This window comes from Dermacentor andersoni, chromosome 1, assembly GCF_023375885.2.
Source record: "Dermacentor andersoni chromosome 1, qqDerAnde1_hic_scaffold, whole genome shotgun sequence".
NCBI classification, from domain to species: Eukaryota; Metazoa; Arthropoda; class Arachnida; order Ixodida; family Ixodidae; genus Dermacentor; species Dermacentor andersoni.
The window spans coordinates 181355120-181372950 of NC_092814.1; the positions used below are offsets into that span (position 1 = coordinate 181355120).

Consider the following 17831-nt stretch of genomic DNA (forward strand, 5'->3'; position numbering starts at 1 on the left):
GTGACAGCCCATACATTAGAGTGTGGTTTAGACCTTTAGCATGTTGGTTGGCAAACAGCCCAAACTATGTCGAGTAAGCAGCGACTCACGTGTTGCCGCTCATAATGCTGCCGAGTGCACAGAATTACTCTTAATCATAATCACTGATGGGGCTTCACATCCCAAGCTGCACAGTGGGTTATGAGGATACCATATATAGTAGGGGACTTCATGTTGATTTTGATGACATGTGGTTCTTCAATGCATCTCTACATTTAAAGGTACACTAAAGGCAAGTATTAAGTCAAGCTAGAGCAATAGCTTAGTGCTCGAGAATCTCTAAGGCATCAATATTATCATGAACAGAGCCTTAATATACGAGAAATTGAGGTAAATGCAGGACATGATTAGAGACTCCCCGGGGACATCCAAGTACTTGCCCGATGACGAAAGCACTCTTCAGTTAAATTTTGTCACTAGTACTCAACCATTCGTTGCAAAGAACATTGTTGTATTGTATTGCAAGATGAAATAAAATGCTACTTGTCCATTTCTAAATCTATTTCATTTCTAGAAAAAAGAACTCATTGAAATTTCCTTTTCACAACGATGCAGGTGGTCGAAAGGTTTCGTTTTCGCTCGACTCCACGCCATCCACGCTTTCGTGTTTCAGTAGTTTCTTTATCGCATAGTGCTGTGCTGGGCTTGCTGGCTCACGAAACTCACAAAAACTGCAAGTAGCAGAGAATTAAACTTCCACGTGATGTCGCAGGATGTCTGAACGGTCTACGCCACTTGACCAAAAAGTAGCTGCAGTGGCGAATCCACTGCTCTGTCTTGGCTCGGTAACACCGTCTCTCGGGCGTCGTTTTAGTCATCCACGGCAGCAAATAGTGGTGATGGCGTATGCAACGTCACCACTCCCCCAGTTAGGTGGCGGGAGGTTTGAATTTTTAAAAAGGTATCCGGACCCTTAAGGTGCAATTTTCTCGTAAACTAAGTCTTTTCTTGGCATGAAACAAGCATTGTGAGGTTTCTGGAATGATATTTGTACAGCCCACGTCGACTTAGTAGTCGCCTTTAGTGCCTCTTCAAGCAAACAGCTGGTTTTGCGTTCGTTCCGCCCCAACGAAATGCAGCTGCCACAGCTGGGGTGCTATTCTGGACATGATAAATTTCGCCATGTTGGCATATTGAACCAATCAGAGAGGACGTATCTGCCCTGTTAGCCAATCAGATTGGACAAAATGGCGAATTTGACAATATGCGACATTCGACAGCATCCAGAATAATATACTCTGTGAATCGAAACCACAATAGCATGCTCAGCAGCAATACACAGTAACCACTGTGATGGATTCCCTGTTCACAATATATTCAAGCATCGTCGAAACAGCTCTAAGTTTCATCTACTGAAAACTAGAATGAGCCTATACCGTATGTTCCTTTATGTGCTTCCAAAGTGAAGCTGTTAGTGCAAAAAGATGCAGCGAAAGTGCCCCATGAAAAAGTGTGACCACCAAACATGCACATTGGTTGTGGATGCTTGACAGGGAAAACAGCGGGAGAAGAGCAAGAGAGCTACGGGGAAAGTGCAGAGCAGTAACTAGAACCTGCAAGGTCGCACTAGTCTACAATTATATTTATTTTTAGGGGGTGCTGATTATGTTTTAAATTGGTTACCAGCATGTTCAGAGAGAAATCACAACAACAACAATACTTTGAGACTGTCACAGGCTGCACAATGGGGACACGAAGTCCGAGAGCATCATATTTTGCCAAAACATTAGAGATCGCTTGCACACCGTTCATTGCCCAGTGCCTAAGCTTGGCAACATAACACTCAAGCAGTTAAATATTTCAAAGCACATCTACTGTCTTCATAAAAAAGTGCACAGTATGCTTAAAGCAGTGTTATTTGCATTTTTTAGATATTATTTTCATTGAAAAAAGGTCCAGGAAAGATACTGTATATTTACTCGAACCTAGGCTGGCCCCGATTCTAAGCCGACTCCCGAATGTCCGAAGCCAGAAAAAATAAATAAACTTACCATGAATGTAGGCTTAAAAAAAAAAAAAAAGTGAGGACAGCGTTCACAAAATGAAAACAGCATTTATTTAATGTGAACATGCCGAGCTCACTCTACGTTATCATCGCTGCTAGCCTCGTCGCTACAGTTCTGACCACACGCACGCTTGTGAAGGCTCGCAAGCTTGCGCGAGCCGATCTCAGCTATCTGGGTGAACAGCTCCTCTCTGTTGTCGCGCGCTTATTTTCCTTATGCGCTGTCTTCTCCTCATTGCGGCACATGCAAAAAGTGCCCCCGTTGCCCCCTCCAACGATGGACGTTTTTCTCATCAATGCCGAAGTCCCGCCCGGCTTGAACGTTTGACGATGCCTCTGCGGCTAGTACAACTTTTCGTTTGAAAGCTGTACTGTAGTGGCATCGCCTGTTTGGTGCCATTACGATAACGCCTCGCCATAGAATAAAGAACCAACTGCCGCACCATGGCCGCGCTATATGCCACACCGCATGCATAACGATGCCGCCCGCCGCGCGACGTTGCTCGTGTATTTCAGTTGGCTAGTGGCATGCCTAATAGTGGCTGCAATACTGAGTTTTCTACATGGCACTAGCTATGCACCCATATTTATCATATTCAATTGCAAACTTTACAAACAATTACAAATTATAAGCTTTTTAAAATCCTCAAATCTAAGCCGACCATAGAGTTTGGTATATTATTATTTGAAAAAACCTATCGGCCTAGATTCAAATAATTACAGTAGTAGGTGAGAAGAGAATGAGCTGGTTGTATCAATAAAGCAATTTTACGGAGTACATCTGTGATGCCAGGACCATGGAGACTTCGAAACAAAATTCACTAAATGGCCGTGAAATCCGATCCGTATAATGGAGGAAGTTTGCTGATGACTTAATTTCCGGACGTAAAAGGAGAAAAATTCGCAGGTTACCATGGCAAGGTTCACTCGAGCGTCAGCCATGGTCGGCTGGAAACACAAACAACACAGTTGATGATCACGCATAACATGCATGGTTAAACACCGTGTAATCCTCCACTATGTCTCTATTTTTTGTCTTGTTGTCTTCTTATTTCTCAGCATGTTGTTCTTTCTCTTTCATTATTGATACTGGTAGGTAGTGCTACCTCCAAAGCCAACTTTCACCTAAGACGGATAAGCAAATTCCCTAGATTTCCCTAGGGTACTGCAAAATGTGGTTGTTCAGTTAATACAATTTCTGTAATGATAAGACTTTGTGTTAAGCAAATAGACTGCACACTTTATAGTTTAAGCTTATTTCTAAGCTCGTAAAATAGTGAAAAGTCTGGACTCGTGGAAATGATGTCGCAATGCAAGTTGTTATGCTAACACAGCCGCCTGCTTGAAGCCATATTCACAGAATACGTCAACATGTAGATACTTTGTTGTTGCCCAAAGTTGTTTTACACCTATGCAACTTGCAAGATTACAAAAATCTTACTCCAATTGCAAGAACGATGGGCACCGAACCTCCCTTGTAGAATGTAACAGTGTCTGAACAGTGTGTCACTTCACAACACCAATGCAAAAGACGTGAATAATCTTTTTTTTTAATGCAGCGAACTGACTAGCACCACCCCACTTGCGCGTCATTTGCCGCATAGTATGAAAGTATGTGGCTAATTTTAGAGCACAGCTTCCGTTCCTGTGGCGAGTGTCAGCATGCCTTGGTGCCATAGCTCAGTGCAACCAAGCGAATTAGCACGACGAAAGAGAAAGCGAACACGGAGCGCAGCAGGGGATGAAAGATGCGTGGAGGAAAGCGGAGAGAACCATGAGGCAGAAAGAGGAGGAGGGTTCGACGAAAGCGTGATGTGCGGCGGCAATGGCTATGAGATAGCGCCAGTGTAGCGCGCATTGTCTAGGAGGTCCGGCGGCGGCGGCGGCTGCTCTGAACCGCGCCTACACATCGCCCATGCACTGGCTCTCACAATCTCTAGATTACTTAGGCAGTCGCGCCGCACTTTTACAACGTGCCGCACGAGACAGATTGTATGCACCAGCCAATATATCGTGAAATGAAAACACGTACAAAGCTGTGCTCAATTTTCGCATTTGGGTGTAGTGTAATCGTTGATAAAGTCTTTTATTTCTCCTCCAAAAAGTACAACTCGCTCAAACATATGGCTGCTGGGGCTCCCTCTGCCCAAGGTTACTCAGCCTATGGATGGTTCCCAGTAAATTTTAGTATACGCGCGCGTCGTTGGCTGTTTAGCGCCACAACTGCATTGTCATGCTCAGCGCTAGGCATGTATCCGCTGACACCCAGATTGCCCGTGCTGCTCTGTTTAGTGTTGCAACATACGTTTGTCTCGCCAGTTACAGTAAATATTTCATTCAAAAAGCAGACATTAACAGCCCATCTCGTGGTACGAATGGCAAAATCAGTACTTGGTTAACAGCCCAAGGCATCCACACACTGTCGTCTACGAGGTGAAATACGTTCAGCTGCACTGTTGCAAGATAAAAAGTTATAGTTCTCATCCTAATTGAAAGGTAATTTGCAAGTGACTGAAATCAAAACATACCGTCATGTCAGCAGTTTCACCATTTTAATGTGTTAGTGTGAAATTTCCGCAGATTTAGACAAATGTTGCTATATCCCTAAACAATGTACACAATCCCTAGATCTAGGGAAATTTCGCTAGAATTGGCAGCACTACTGGTGGGCCATGTTATACTTATTTGGTCGCTTGTGGCACCGTAAATTCTGCAAACATGACCAGGTGGTCAGTGAAGCATGAACAGACATCAGAGCTAGCAGCAGCCTTCACATTGCGCATAAACACCAAGTTCCAGACAGGCCTTGTCCGTCGCACTCAGTCATGTGCATGCCCGAACTCCTCCATCATTCTCTGAAACCATTGTTACAGTTTGCCTCATCAACATTGGTACATAGACAATGTCCTTGGTGTCAACAAGTACGCCCACCCTGGCTCCATCAGGAAGCACCACAGGGAGTACGCATACTGTGCACAGACACCAGGATCAGCCCACCCACGCATTCTAAACTCCCTCCGTGATCAACCCATGAAATCTGGGCACAATTAATGTAGACAACTTAGATTGATATATATAATGATAACTATAATTTAGTTTGGATATACCTTACGCCAATAAATTTTGACATATCTTTCAAAGAGGATGAATGACATATGAATGACATAAATCTTGGTATATAACTAAACCAAACCAGTATATGTCCTCCCCCACCTTCACTTCTGATGAGACTTTAAGTGACCCTTTAAAGACTGTTAAGCTGGTTTTTTCCCAGTGCACTATCGCCCAATTTATGGTGGCCAACACGTAGTTAAAATGATTACTTCTGTGCATTACTGCCCAGAACTTTAAAGGCACAAAAACAAAAACACTGCAGGAGTGCTACACACAGTGTTCACTTAATGGTGTGCTGTCCACTATATTCTGAACAATGTGTCAGTCCAAAAAGATATAGCAAGAAAGCAAAGTTTTTCACAGGGATCCCATCAGGTCAATGGAAATGTCACAAGGCATGGTGGTTGTGCTTGCACACTGAGCGACCTTTTTGCTCACTGTAGAGCCAATAACCAGCGATTCCGTTTTTCCTTCCATCTAGTCCATACACCTATGGCAATTTCTTTTTTTGCTCTTAGTGTACGTCTTCTGTAATGCACACAGCAGAATGCATGAATATGCTTGCTTGCTTGCTTGTACAGTAAGACATCATTATAACAAAGCTGATGGGGGAGCCGAATTTCATTAGATCCATCAATTTGTTATAATGGATGACCAAGCTCATGGCCAACATTGCCCATCCACCAGATAGATGTGGGGTAGTTGCTGCAATGAGTCGGCACTGGGTTAGCCAAAGCCAATATAAAAGCCCGCACCACTGAAAGTACTACCGTGAAATGTATTGCCCAGTCTTCAACGAGACGAGTGCCTTCTCTATTGACACAGGCAATGCTAATCCATCTCCGCCGTTGTCACGCGTGCTGAAGCACTGCTGCAACATTCAGCATACGTGGTACAGCTTTTTGTGAGCATGCTGGAGAACTATGACATAGCACAATTCTTTTATACATTGCAAACAAGCTTATTTTTTCAGCGCATGCATTTCTTTCAGCTTAAGAAATCTTACCAGAGACAAGGTGAAAAAGAGAGTGCTGCAAACCTGATTTCATACAGCGCTCCACCTTCACATTCCAAAAAAGCTGATAAGCAGAGAACATGAAGTGGTATCTTGTAAAGATCCATTGTATTTTTCATACTTTTCACTCGTCACATGAAATGACCAATCCCGGCGACAACGGCGGAACAGCTTCGTATAAGCCCATGGCGAAAAAATGGAAAGCGAAATGGATCAACCGTGATAAAATATGGTTCCCAAGGATGCAAAAAACTGACAGCACAGATCCAATAGAGTACAGCAGGCACAGACCACAGAACACTATATACAGGGTGTTTCGGCAAGCTCCTGCCAAGCCTTAAAAATTCCATGTGTGCACTGTCAGACTACAACCAATTTATTATTGTTCATTGTCTTCTCAAGCAAAAAAAAAAAAAAAAAAAAAAATGTGAGCTTACATTACTAATAAACAATAATTAACCAATATTTGAAGTATTCACTCAAACGCAAAATTTTCGATGAAGTAACAAATACCCAAATAATTTGTTTCCATGAAGATGGCTGCAGTGGTTTAAAATTTTAGGGGCTGCAAAGAAGGTGCACAAGATTTGGAAAGGTACCACATGACTAGGCTTCTGCGACATTAGTGCCCTGAAACGTGCCATCAACAAATGACAGAGTCTGTAATCTGCAGGGACTAAACGCACGGGTAGGCCTTAAGCAAAAGAGTTGGATTGAAGACAACTTCCTGGCCTCCACTTTTGTCGAGATATCTTGTCGAAGCAATGAAACAAATAGAGCCATATGGGATTGATGATAAATAGTGCACGACAATCCTTAAAACTATGTCAGTGTTTTTACCATTGACAAACACTATAAAGGGTGATGTTTTGATGGTGATGCCGCATAGGAGACGACGGGTAGTGTGGCTATCGATCCCCACTCATTTTTGCTTTCAGCCTATTCATGCATTTGCTCAGCATGCAGCATTGTTCATTCATTGGTAGCAGGTCTGAGGGCCCTAATGATGCTGTGCACAGGCATGGAAATAGGAAATGCACACAAACACTCATTCAAATTAAAATTTTGCAAATCTCGCATGCCTTTTTTTTTTTTTTGCAGTCCGGAAAAATCTAAAGCACAGCAGCTGTCATAACAAAAATTAATTATTTGGATATTCCTCAGTAAGCTCTACAACTTCTCAAAGATTTTGCATTTAAAGTAATGTATTAAAGGTTAATTGGTTGATTAATTGTTGTTAATGACATAAGCTCATAGTAAAAAAATGCTTAGAGTTGCTCAAAATAATGAACAATATTAAGTTGGTTGCATTCTCACACATCTATTCTTTTAAGCCATTACACAAGTTGATTGAAACACCCTGTAGGTTAGACAGCACATCCTTCTGCCACATGCCACAAGTCACATGCTCCACTGTTAGGTGCAGCGTGCTCTCTGCAGGCAGTGCAGGCAGTGCTGTTGGCCCTGTTGCCAGCCATGCTGCCTACAGTTCGCGGGAGTCTTCGCGAGGAAATGCAGCATCCGCAGCGTTGCACGCCGCCGAATCACGGCCAAATAAGCACGAAATGATAACATATATGTTCAGTTCAGAACATATATATATGTTCAGTTTTAGGAAATTTCTGCTTTGTTGAAGCATTCAATGCATGGGTTTATAGTGGAATTCCAAGGGGAATTACGATTACTTCGCTACATCATACCTGCCAGGTTCGCAGACAAGGCACTAGGGAGATTTCAGAGTGTCGTCACGCACTATGCCAATCCACCATTGCATTTTAATTTCACTGCTGCTAAATTCGTGTGGTTGCTGACTTGGCTCTTTTTAAAAAGTCCTCGGAATACATCTGCGAATAACATGGTCCACGCCTGCGACATTTGGCCTGAAGAACCTGTCCAAGTGTCTTGTTCGACACCGAAGCACAGAACTCAGTGCGAGTCTTCCTCACAAGGCTGAACTGCCGCTCACATTCAGTATTGCTGTGCGGAATTGAGCGAATTACCAGCATCACTTGAGCAATACGGCTGAATTTCAAAAGTCTATCAGCACCTCTAAGCAGTGAGCTCAATCTCCACTGCGTACTTGCCCTTTCCTCTTGCAGCACATTTGGAGGAACTTCAAAAGCCTGCAGCTTTACAAATTCCATTTCCAGATTATTAAGTTTTATCTCTGGTCTCTCGTTCCAGCTGCGGCAATAATGCTGGGAACTGTTGAACAAAGAAACGGACATTTTTAAATTACATCAATGGCTTCTATATCTGCAACTTGTGCGTTGACCAGTGCATCATTTCCAAAAGGAAATTTGAGGTGCATGTACTGGCAGGCAGTAACCATATACTTTCTAACAGCCTCGAAAAAATCTTTTTTTCTCACTTGGTTGGAGTTTGTTAATGCACTTAGCTTGTTGCCCAATTACCATGTCTTTGTCGTCCTTTTGTGCATCTCTGCTCTGGTAGTCAATTAGACGGATGTCCTTGTGCTTCTTCAGCAGCGCTGACCTTGCAAACCTTGAAAGGATGTCCTCAAGAAGATCAAAAGTATAGGCTGCAGCTTGTGTATTAGAGGTGCTTATGCTTGTAGGTGGCAGTTTACTGCCTCAAAAATGGAGGCACAACTTACTGCGCCGTTTCAAAGGGGATGCTCATAACATCCATCCACCCCAGTGGGAATGATGTTATTCAAAAACAGACAGCAAGCTTCGTTCAACTCTTAGCTCAACACAAACAGCCGCTCCTAGCGTCTCATGCAAGTTGATCCAGTCTTGCACACATCAGTACTCTTCGCTTTTTTCACAGGCACACGTGTAGATTCAACAGATGTCTTTCTCTTTTGTCTGAACTGGTACTGCTCAGGGTCTTCAGCTTGTGCCGACGCCACTGGCATTTTGGGAATGTCGTAGTAGGTCAGAAATGGGGGACCTGCTTTGACATCCCGTTTCACTTCTTGAAGAAAAAAAACTCAAGAGTAGCAGTCATTGATTCAAGAGCCTTTCCAGGCATTTTCCCAAGGAAAGCCATCGGGTTGGAACATGCTTTAAGATCTTGCGAAACTCCTTATTGTGAATTTCATGAAAATGCTTAAGCGCACATTTTCTTTTGGCACTCCTTTCCAAATAAAAAAAAAATGTCCGCAAGGTTTTCGTCCACCTTCGATGGGAGACAAGAAGCTGCCTTTTCGGCAGCAATGTTTATCAAATGGCATGGGCATCCAAATTTTCCAATGCTTTCGTGGGCCTCTGTTAGAGTTACCGCTATGCCATTTTTCTTCCCCATCATCATGTTGGCATTATCAGAACAGAAAGCCATGCAATTCGGCAGCGGCACATCCAATAACGCAAGGCTGTCATAAACTTGGTGATGTTGCGTCTCGCTGAAGCTCCTTCTAGACTGCTTTAAGTAAGCAGTCTGCCCTCGACAAGGCCGGGTTCTTCAGCAAAGGTGACCACGATTGGGTACAGCTGTGCCTGGCTGTCCTTAAAGCCGTCGTAGGCAACTACAAAAATTTGCCTTTTCAGGGCACTCACCATACACTCTTGTGCGTGGCCTGCCATTTTGCCAACAATGGCTGTCGTCTTAGTTCTAGAACAGGCGTAGCGCTTCGTAACATCAGATATAGGGAACATTTTTCGCAGCAAGGGCCCCACGTGGTCAGAGATGCTCAAGGGTATGTAGTGCTCCAGTAGAAAATTGGTAAACAAACATTCCGCACTGATCACTTCATTGTCGCTGTCCTGCCTGCCAATAAACTGCCACATTTGATGCTGTTTCTCTTGGCACTGAACATTGTTTGTGTGCTCCTTCGACATAACACAAGCAACAACACGAGTTTTGCTGCCATGAGATATACTGATGTCACAGTTGCAAATGGTGCAAAACGCATGGCGCTGACCTTTCCGCGATGCGATAATACAACTGAACTCTGTGATGTACTGTTTCAAGAACACTTGATATTTTTTTCGTTCTTTACTGAGCGCCATGGCAAACAGCAACATCCCGCAGCACTCACAACACGAGACAGCACACTGCAACAAGAAAAACAAAACAGCGTGTGAGGGAAATCTAGTACTACCACTAGGCGAAACCTGCATGGGAAAGAAACACAGCGGGCAGAAGCTGATGCTAGCGCTGCCACGCCTGCGATGCACCTTGCAGCTTACTAAACTAAAGTGAAGGCACTGCGTTCTCATACTCCATCGACTAAGTATTTTCTTGCTCTTCAGCGATAACAATGACAATCGGCATCGTGCGAGACCTCGGTGCTAGCTTGCCGAACTGGAGCATGCTTTGGGACGAACATGCAGGCATTTCTGGGAGATTTTTCTCATCTTAAAACTTATTGTGCGCAACAAACAGGGACGAAGAATAGAAGAAACACAAGGACGAGCGCTTTCTAACAACTGGTTTTATTTTTGAAGAACCACCTGCTTATATACCCACAGATCTGCGTGATCTAGTCAAACAGAGCACGCCTATAGCGCATAAAATACACACAGATCTGCGCGATCAAGTCGCGCAGATTAGAAGGTTTAGAAAGATAGAAAGGATTAGGATTAGAAGGATTAGAAAGATTTAGAAGGTGTAGTAAATAAGGTATACAGATATGTCGATGACTTGATTTTAGGCTGTCATGTCGACAGGGGTGCTTTCAGGAATAGGGTTGTAGAAGCCTTCAATTCTCAGGGCAAGGGTTTAACGTTTACTTCTGAAGTACCGGTAGATAACAAGCTACAATTTCTTGATGTCAAGTTAGAATTCCTACCGAAACATGTATGTTGGTCATTTTCACCCCGAGCTGGAAAACCGCTAATGAATTATGCCTCAAACCATTCCAGGCTCGTGAAGAATGGCATAGTCATTTCGTGTTTCCGGTCAGCTTTGTTGAATTCATGTCACCACACCGTAAAGAGTGCATTTTTTGAGCAAGTTGATAGGTTGAGAAAGGCTGGGTACCCGCTCGCTGTGATGTTGGCGTCGTGCGATAGGCTAATGAAAAAACTTAAACAGGATAAAGGACAATGCAAAAAGAATCAAAGGCAAAAGGATGTAGCTTCCAAGATTTCAGTGATTCCGTATGTGCACGGCCTTTCACACAGACTTAAAAAGGTGGCTGGTAGTTACGCAGTAAAAGTGGTATTTTCAGCGAAAAACAAAATAGGTAGTGTGTGCTCTAAGGTTAAAAATAAGTTGGAAAAAAAGGATGATGCAAAGAAAGAATGTAGTGTCAAACATCCGAGCAAGAACCAATTTGTTGATTGCGCGATGAACGTTGTATATCAGATCCCTATGACGTGTGGTCATGTGTACGTAGGGCAGACTGCGAGATGCATTAACACCAGGTTAAGGGAACACTTGTCCAGTCTGAAAGGTCGCCCTAGCACGCATTTGGCAATGCATTGCCAAGAACATGATTGCTCCCCCTGTCTTAGTAGCACTAACATTTTGTATAAGAATAGGAATCAAACCGCGAGGGAAATTGTGGAAGCACACTGGATTGAAAAACAAAAAGAAAAATGCATCAGCCATCCATCGGTTTCATTGTTGGATAAAGAAAATTCACTTCTATCATCACATCTTTAACGCATTTTATCGTAAGTGGATGTTTCATGCACCTTGCTGTTCTTTTGTTGACCGGGTGGCTTTGGTCCACGTCTGTTTTTTATCACAAGTGGTATATGTACTGTAGATGTGCTCTCTTGACTTGATCGCGCAGATCTGTGTGTATTTTATGCGCTATAGGCGTGCTCTGTTTGACTAGATCGCGCAGATCTGTGGGTATATAAGCAGGTGGTTCTTCAAAAATAAAACCAGTTGTTAGAAAGCGCTCATCCTTGTGTTTCTTCTATTCTTCGTCCCTGTTTGTTGCGCACAATAAGTTTTAAGATGAATTTGTTCCAACTAGGCCGACTCGCAGTCTTGCTTCGATTTTTCTCAGTTGTACAATCGTACAAAATGGTCAAAATTTGGGAGACTTTAGACTCCCGGGAAAATCAGGAGACCTGGCAGGTATCCTATTATCTAGTTCGTAGTGAGACAGTGACTATTTTTGTGCCTTTCCACTTGTGCCATTTAACAAACTCAGCAACATGACCAGTCTGATCTATCTAGTTACGACTCCAATTGGAGTACGTTAATAGAACATGTTGCTGGGCTAGTTGGTTGGAGGAGTCCGAAAAATGTGCAAGTTAGAAGAGGTGTCCCAAGGGATCTGCCTGTTCTGCTTTCAGGCGAGAATGGAGAATACTGGCGGCTGCTGATTCCCGGAACATATACAGTCCGTGTCTATCGGCATGGCTACATGCCTGTCCAGAAGCAGGTCATTGTTGAGTACCAGCCCCACACGGAAGCCCAACGTGTCAACTTCCAGCTGAAGCCTGTCGCTGCACGGGCCATGGTAGGTCAACCTCAACAATGCACATAAAATTTTAAGACACTTATCTACACAGGCTATGATGTCTGTGGACAAATACCACAAATCGTCTGCAGTAGTACGACTTGCATTCTTGTGCCTTTATCAGCTATTGTCTATAGAACGTTGTATAGGTTATGTAGAGACAAAAGAAAAAATATAGAGGCACAAAGTCAGATATACAGGCAGCTGTCTCGGTTTACTTGTGCCAAATACGGGGGAAAATAAAGGCAGGTGCACATTACGCAAATGCAACCAAATCAGTATTGCTTATATTCTCTTGAATAACTAAGAGCATTTTTTGAAGAGCTTAAATCATTCCATAACCAAATATTAAAGCATTGCTTCAAGTGAAACACCTATGAAGCAAACTGCAATATCTTGATAACTGTAGACTGAGAAGTTGTATAATGTATTGGGGATATCTTTCTATGAAGATGCTGATGTGGCTTTAGCAGTGATGAAAGAGACACTTTTGGAGCAGGAAAAATTGCTGCTTGGCGCAGAAATATATGCTGTCTGGAGCAAAAAACTAAAAGAAATCTTTGGAAGAGTAACTTACTGCACTTGTGTAAAGAGGAAGCTCTAAGTTAGTACTTTCTGAAACATTGCATTCAATGTGTATTATAAGTACTAAGATGCAAGTGTCTTCAACTTGCTTTTCCATTTTATTGTTGTTACACAAGATAAGCACAAACTTAATTCTAACTCACAGTTACTTCTGCATTTTAATATAGAGTTACCCCCTCCTGCAAGCCGTCCTTGGCTTCATTATTTAGTTCATCTGCTAAACGTTTGATCTTTTATAGCGTTTCCTCTGCTAAACGAATTGAATGCACACAGCTGCCCAATTCTTTATTAATATGGCACGAGTGCTGTATCTTCACACATTAATAATAGTGTGCAAGGATAAGCTCAAGAGCGTTCACGGCATGCATTCTAGGCTGTGCCTAGCAAGGCACTCACGGGATGTTAATAATTGGGTGTCTGTACTATATCGACACTATATATTCCTACATTTGAATTTGCTAGCTGAGCAAGTTGGTAGCCTTGCAGGTATAAATTTAACAGCATCTGCGCTGTCCGACTCGTGTGTCCGTGACTAAATCCTTGTTCCATTTCCATTTTTTTTAAATGTCGGGGCTGCCTAGTCATAATAAAATGCACCTTACGCACTTTTCGATATACCACTAAGAGATCGTGAGAAAGGCACGTCAAGCAGCTGTGCCTTCACAACCATGCGTCACCATAATTGCACAACATAATTATTGCGATAGCAATTATATGGACACTCCAGGCGAATTTCCGCGGTCGTCATCGGCATCAGCATTGCCATGAGGTTCCATACAATGCCCAAGCGCGATAAGATCCTGGCTGGACAGCGCATATGCTGTAGCTATGATGGAAAGCGTGCGAGGGTGAGTCGCGAAGAAGGGTTGCTTGATGCGCGGTGCCTTCTCGTGTGCACAAAATACGTATTCCCGATTCGGGGCAGGTGCGTGTCGGCACAGGCCTGGCACAACACCTGCGATAAACAATTTCTTGCATCATGTAGCAGGATTTCGTTAAAAAAATTAAGAATTAAATTATAGGGTTTTATGTGCCAAAACCACTTCCTGATTATGAGGCACGCCGTAGTGGAGGACTCCGGAAATTTCGACCACCTGGGGTTCTTTAACGTGCACCTAAATCTAAGCACACGGGTGTTTTCGCATTTCGCTCCCATCGAAATGCGGCCGCCGTGGCCGGGATTTGATCCCGCGACCTCGCGCTCAGCAGCCCAACACGATAGCCACTGAGCAACCACGGCGGGTCAGGATTTTGTCCATGGCGCAGTTCCCTGCTCCAAAGCAAATGCATTAAATCAGAATAACTACCATGCAACAGGACACTTGTACTCTCATACAGGTTTCAAATGAACAATCTTGCCTGCAGACCAAATGTAGGAAGGCGAATCAGTCTTTGCCCGTATTTTTTATTAGCAATGATAAGGTACATACAGGTAATTACAAATATACGTACTATTCTACATACCTTACACTATTTTTCCACATAGTCCCCACACCGGTTCAGGCATTTGTCCCATCGCAGCACTAAATTTTGAATTCACATGGGGAATGTTGCCAGTGAGTGATGCATGCGGTGTCCCCGAACTCATTGTCATGCAAGTCTTCACGGCCTTTTTGCGAACTCGCACCACCACCACCTCGTACTTCTCAAAGCGAGACACCTTTCCCTACATGTGGGCTGCATTTCACTGTGGATTTCGATGAGCATTCATCCCTTGCTCCATAGAAAATGAATCGCACTTCATTGCTCGTACGCCGTAGATATGTGAAGCACAACTGCCATCTTCAACTGACAGCAGCGCCATGCCACTCCCAGAAAGGTCCACCGCTGGGAATAGATATGTTGACTTTGCATTTACAGCTGTAATTTGGCTGTAAGTGGCTGTAAAATTACGATTTTGAGGTGATTGCAAAGAAAATTGCATTGGATACATTGCTATCCACTACCACAAGCTCCTCGTCATTTACAGTCTGCCAATAACAAAAGGCACTGGCAGCTTGAGTTGTCATAAGCTCTTGATTGCTACCTCCCACAGCTCTATCACTTCAACAGGCAAGTCACTTTGGCTAAAGTAGAGGTCAAGACAATTTTTATCTATCACAATATCTAAAGCCTACTCATACAACCTATATGTGCACGCAGCAATGGTCCTTTGTTGTAGCATGTTTGAGGGGCAGTAAGATAGCTACGCCCAAGCACCTGGACACGTATCTTGCAAACATTTGGAGCCTCAGCGAAATGAAATTCACAAGATACTGTCATCGAAATAAACTGTTTGGACATTTCCCAATACGCTCTCCAACTTTCGCAGGAGTTTGGCACTTACGTCAAGCTAAAAATTTGCTAATTAGTAAATCACGCTCAACATGGAAAATAGCCTCATTTGCTCAACAGAACAGTGAACAGTACTGTGTTGGCTGCATCCACATAATACAATTTATTTTCTAAAGCTTGGTGCAAATTAGATGAAATACCTTGTGTATAGACCGCCTCAAATAACTTTTCAAGGGATAATGTCGTGCTGCTTTCATATGTCAAGGGGCCCAAAACACTTATCGAACACAGTTAAAAAAAATGTTGCCAGCCGATTTAACAAGGCTCCTGTGAACACGTGATCCAAATATTATTGTGCTGCATGCAGCAGGAAATTTACAATCTCTTGTCAAAAACAGTGAACAGGTGCTTGCTCTTGCATCCACTATGCCGTCATCGAAAGCTGACTGAAAATAGTTCGCCGACCAACGCCATTAGCTGATTACATGATCACAAGAACATCCTCAGTAATACATATAATTGCTAATTTTGAGTTAAATAAATGAAAAATATACATGTCTGCGATCTCAAAAGGACAGAAAAATAATTTCATTGTTGCACTGCACGCAGTACACCTGCTGCATGAGGCCTACACGACGGCAGCGGCGAGGAAACGAAGAGGGAAAGCCGGGTATCAGTGCGATAATGCCACTTGTGGTTGAAGGATTTGAAAAATTTGAGACAAGGGATTCATGGGACAGCGTACTTAAATAGTGGACATTCTACGATTAGTTAGAAAAGTGTTTCAGAGCCCCTTTAGAGGACCCTCGGAAGCACCTAAGTAGGATCTCTTGTTCTTGGGTTTTATATATGTATATATTTTTTTAATCCAGGGGGCAAAAATCGGGTGCCATATTTAGAGGGGAACCGGGCAAAAATTGGTGTTTTGTTGCCCAGCAGACCAAGGTTTGGAATTTTTCTGGTTAAGTTGAAACACAATTTACACAAGCAATGCTTGTCTTTCGGACGAAAACACTAGTACTTAGCAAGCAAAATCACCCACATGAACATGTGGCAAGGAGAGCTGCCCGCAAATTATGTTACAAACTCATCTCTACAAATCCTTGTTGTCGGGCATTATATTTTAAACAAACCACATTACCAAAAACAACAAATAGACATGGGATCAGCGATCCATTCTTTACACTGTCCTCTGCACTTTTATAACATAGGAGAAAAAGTACAAAAAGTAGTGCACAGGGAAAGAAGCACTTGGTGTAGATATACGCGCATTGAGTGCATTTCTTTGTCCATACCTGTCGGGGTTTTTTAGTGTCTGTTGCAATTCTGTTTTACTGGGTCCGAACACACTCTTGCAACGGAATCAATGGAACACCAACTAGACAAATCAATCGTACTTCTTTGAGCATCATGTAGTTAGGCAAACATCTCAACTACCGTTTGCAATTCACAGCAACGTCAGTGCTGCGTTATTTGCTTCAGAGCACATTACCGCTGTCTACACTACACAATGTGCAAGAAATGCGATGTAATAGACCATTGTTGCATATTCATTTAGACGCAGCTATTAAGGACGCAAGCGTTCATTCACTGAAGGTAATCACATGCTGATTATACCTTTATTGTATGCCAGTTTTCGCTTGTGTATTAAGCTATTATAGAACTTCGCATATACTATATTGATGCAAGATTATAAATCTTGCTCACAGAAAGTGGACAACATTCATTACTTTTTTTTAACATTTCAATGTATTATGCTTTACAAAAGGGTCAAAATTCGGGGAGAAATCAGGTTTGAACCAATTTACATAAATTTTGTTCGGGGTGCTAGAAACGAGAATTGTCAGGCTTTACCCTAAAACGAAGGACTCTACATATAAGTAACAATAGTAAAATGAAGCAACTTTCTATATTTAAGGTTATATATATATCTAGGGCTTCAAAGCAACCTCCAAATGGCTAAATAAATGCCCTAAGAAGCCCCTTTAGAAAGTTTCGGCAGAGTGCTACTGCTTGTGATTCCCCCCTCTCAGCCACCATCAGCCTCTAGCCAAGTTGCAGTGTGCTTGCACATGGCAGGGGTTGCACGGAATAGCTAGCATCTGCAAAGGCTGGCACATGGCCTTATGTTAGCTGTCAACTATTACGCATGCCACTGCTAATACATACTGAAGTTTGAACAGCAGACCTTCTCACACATATGTCTCTTGTAAATTTTATTTTCTCGCAGAGCAAAACGAGATGCAAAAGACAAGGAGGTTAACCAGAAGACCAATATTCACCCTATATTGGAACAAGGGTAAAGTGGGTTAGACTAAAAGGAGGGCTCTACAACATTTGACCGAGACCTCAGCTGCAATTACTGACCACTACTTGACAGGGGCAGCTCCCACTGCTACACATTTATGACA

The 17831-nt window shown here is 43.0% G+C and overlaps 1 protein-coding gene across 2 annotated transcripts in view; it reads left to right on the plus strand.

Annotated features, from left to right (window-relative positions):
- LOC126547251 (carboxypeptidase D-like) overlaps positions 1 to 17831 on the plus strand; it is a 79624-nt gene that overhangs the window by 59905 nt on the left and 1888 nt on the right. The window contains exon 8 of one of the 2 annotated variants that reach the window (XM_050195205.3): positions 12395 to 12561. The exons of the other annotated variant lie outside the window; for it this stretch is intronic. Coding sequence (XP_050051162.2) covers positions 12395 to 12561 — 167 coding nt within the window. The remainder of the gene's footprint in view (positions 1 to 12394; positions 12562 to 17831) is intronic. 2 annotated transcript variants of the gene reach the window in all.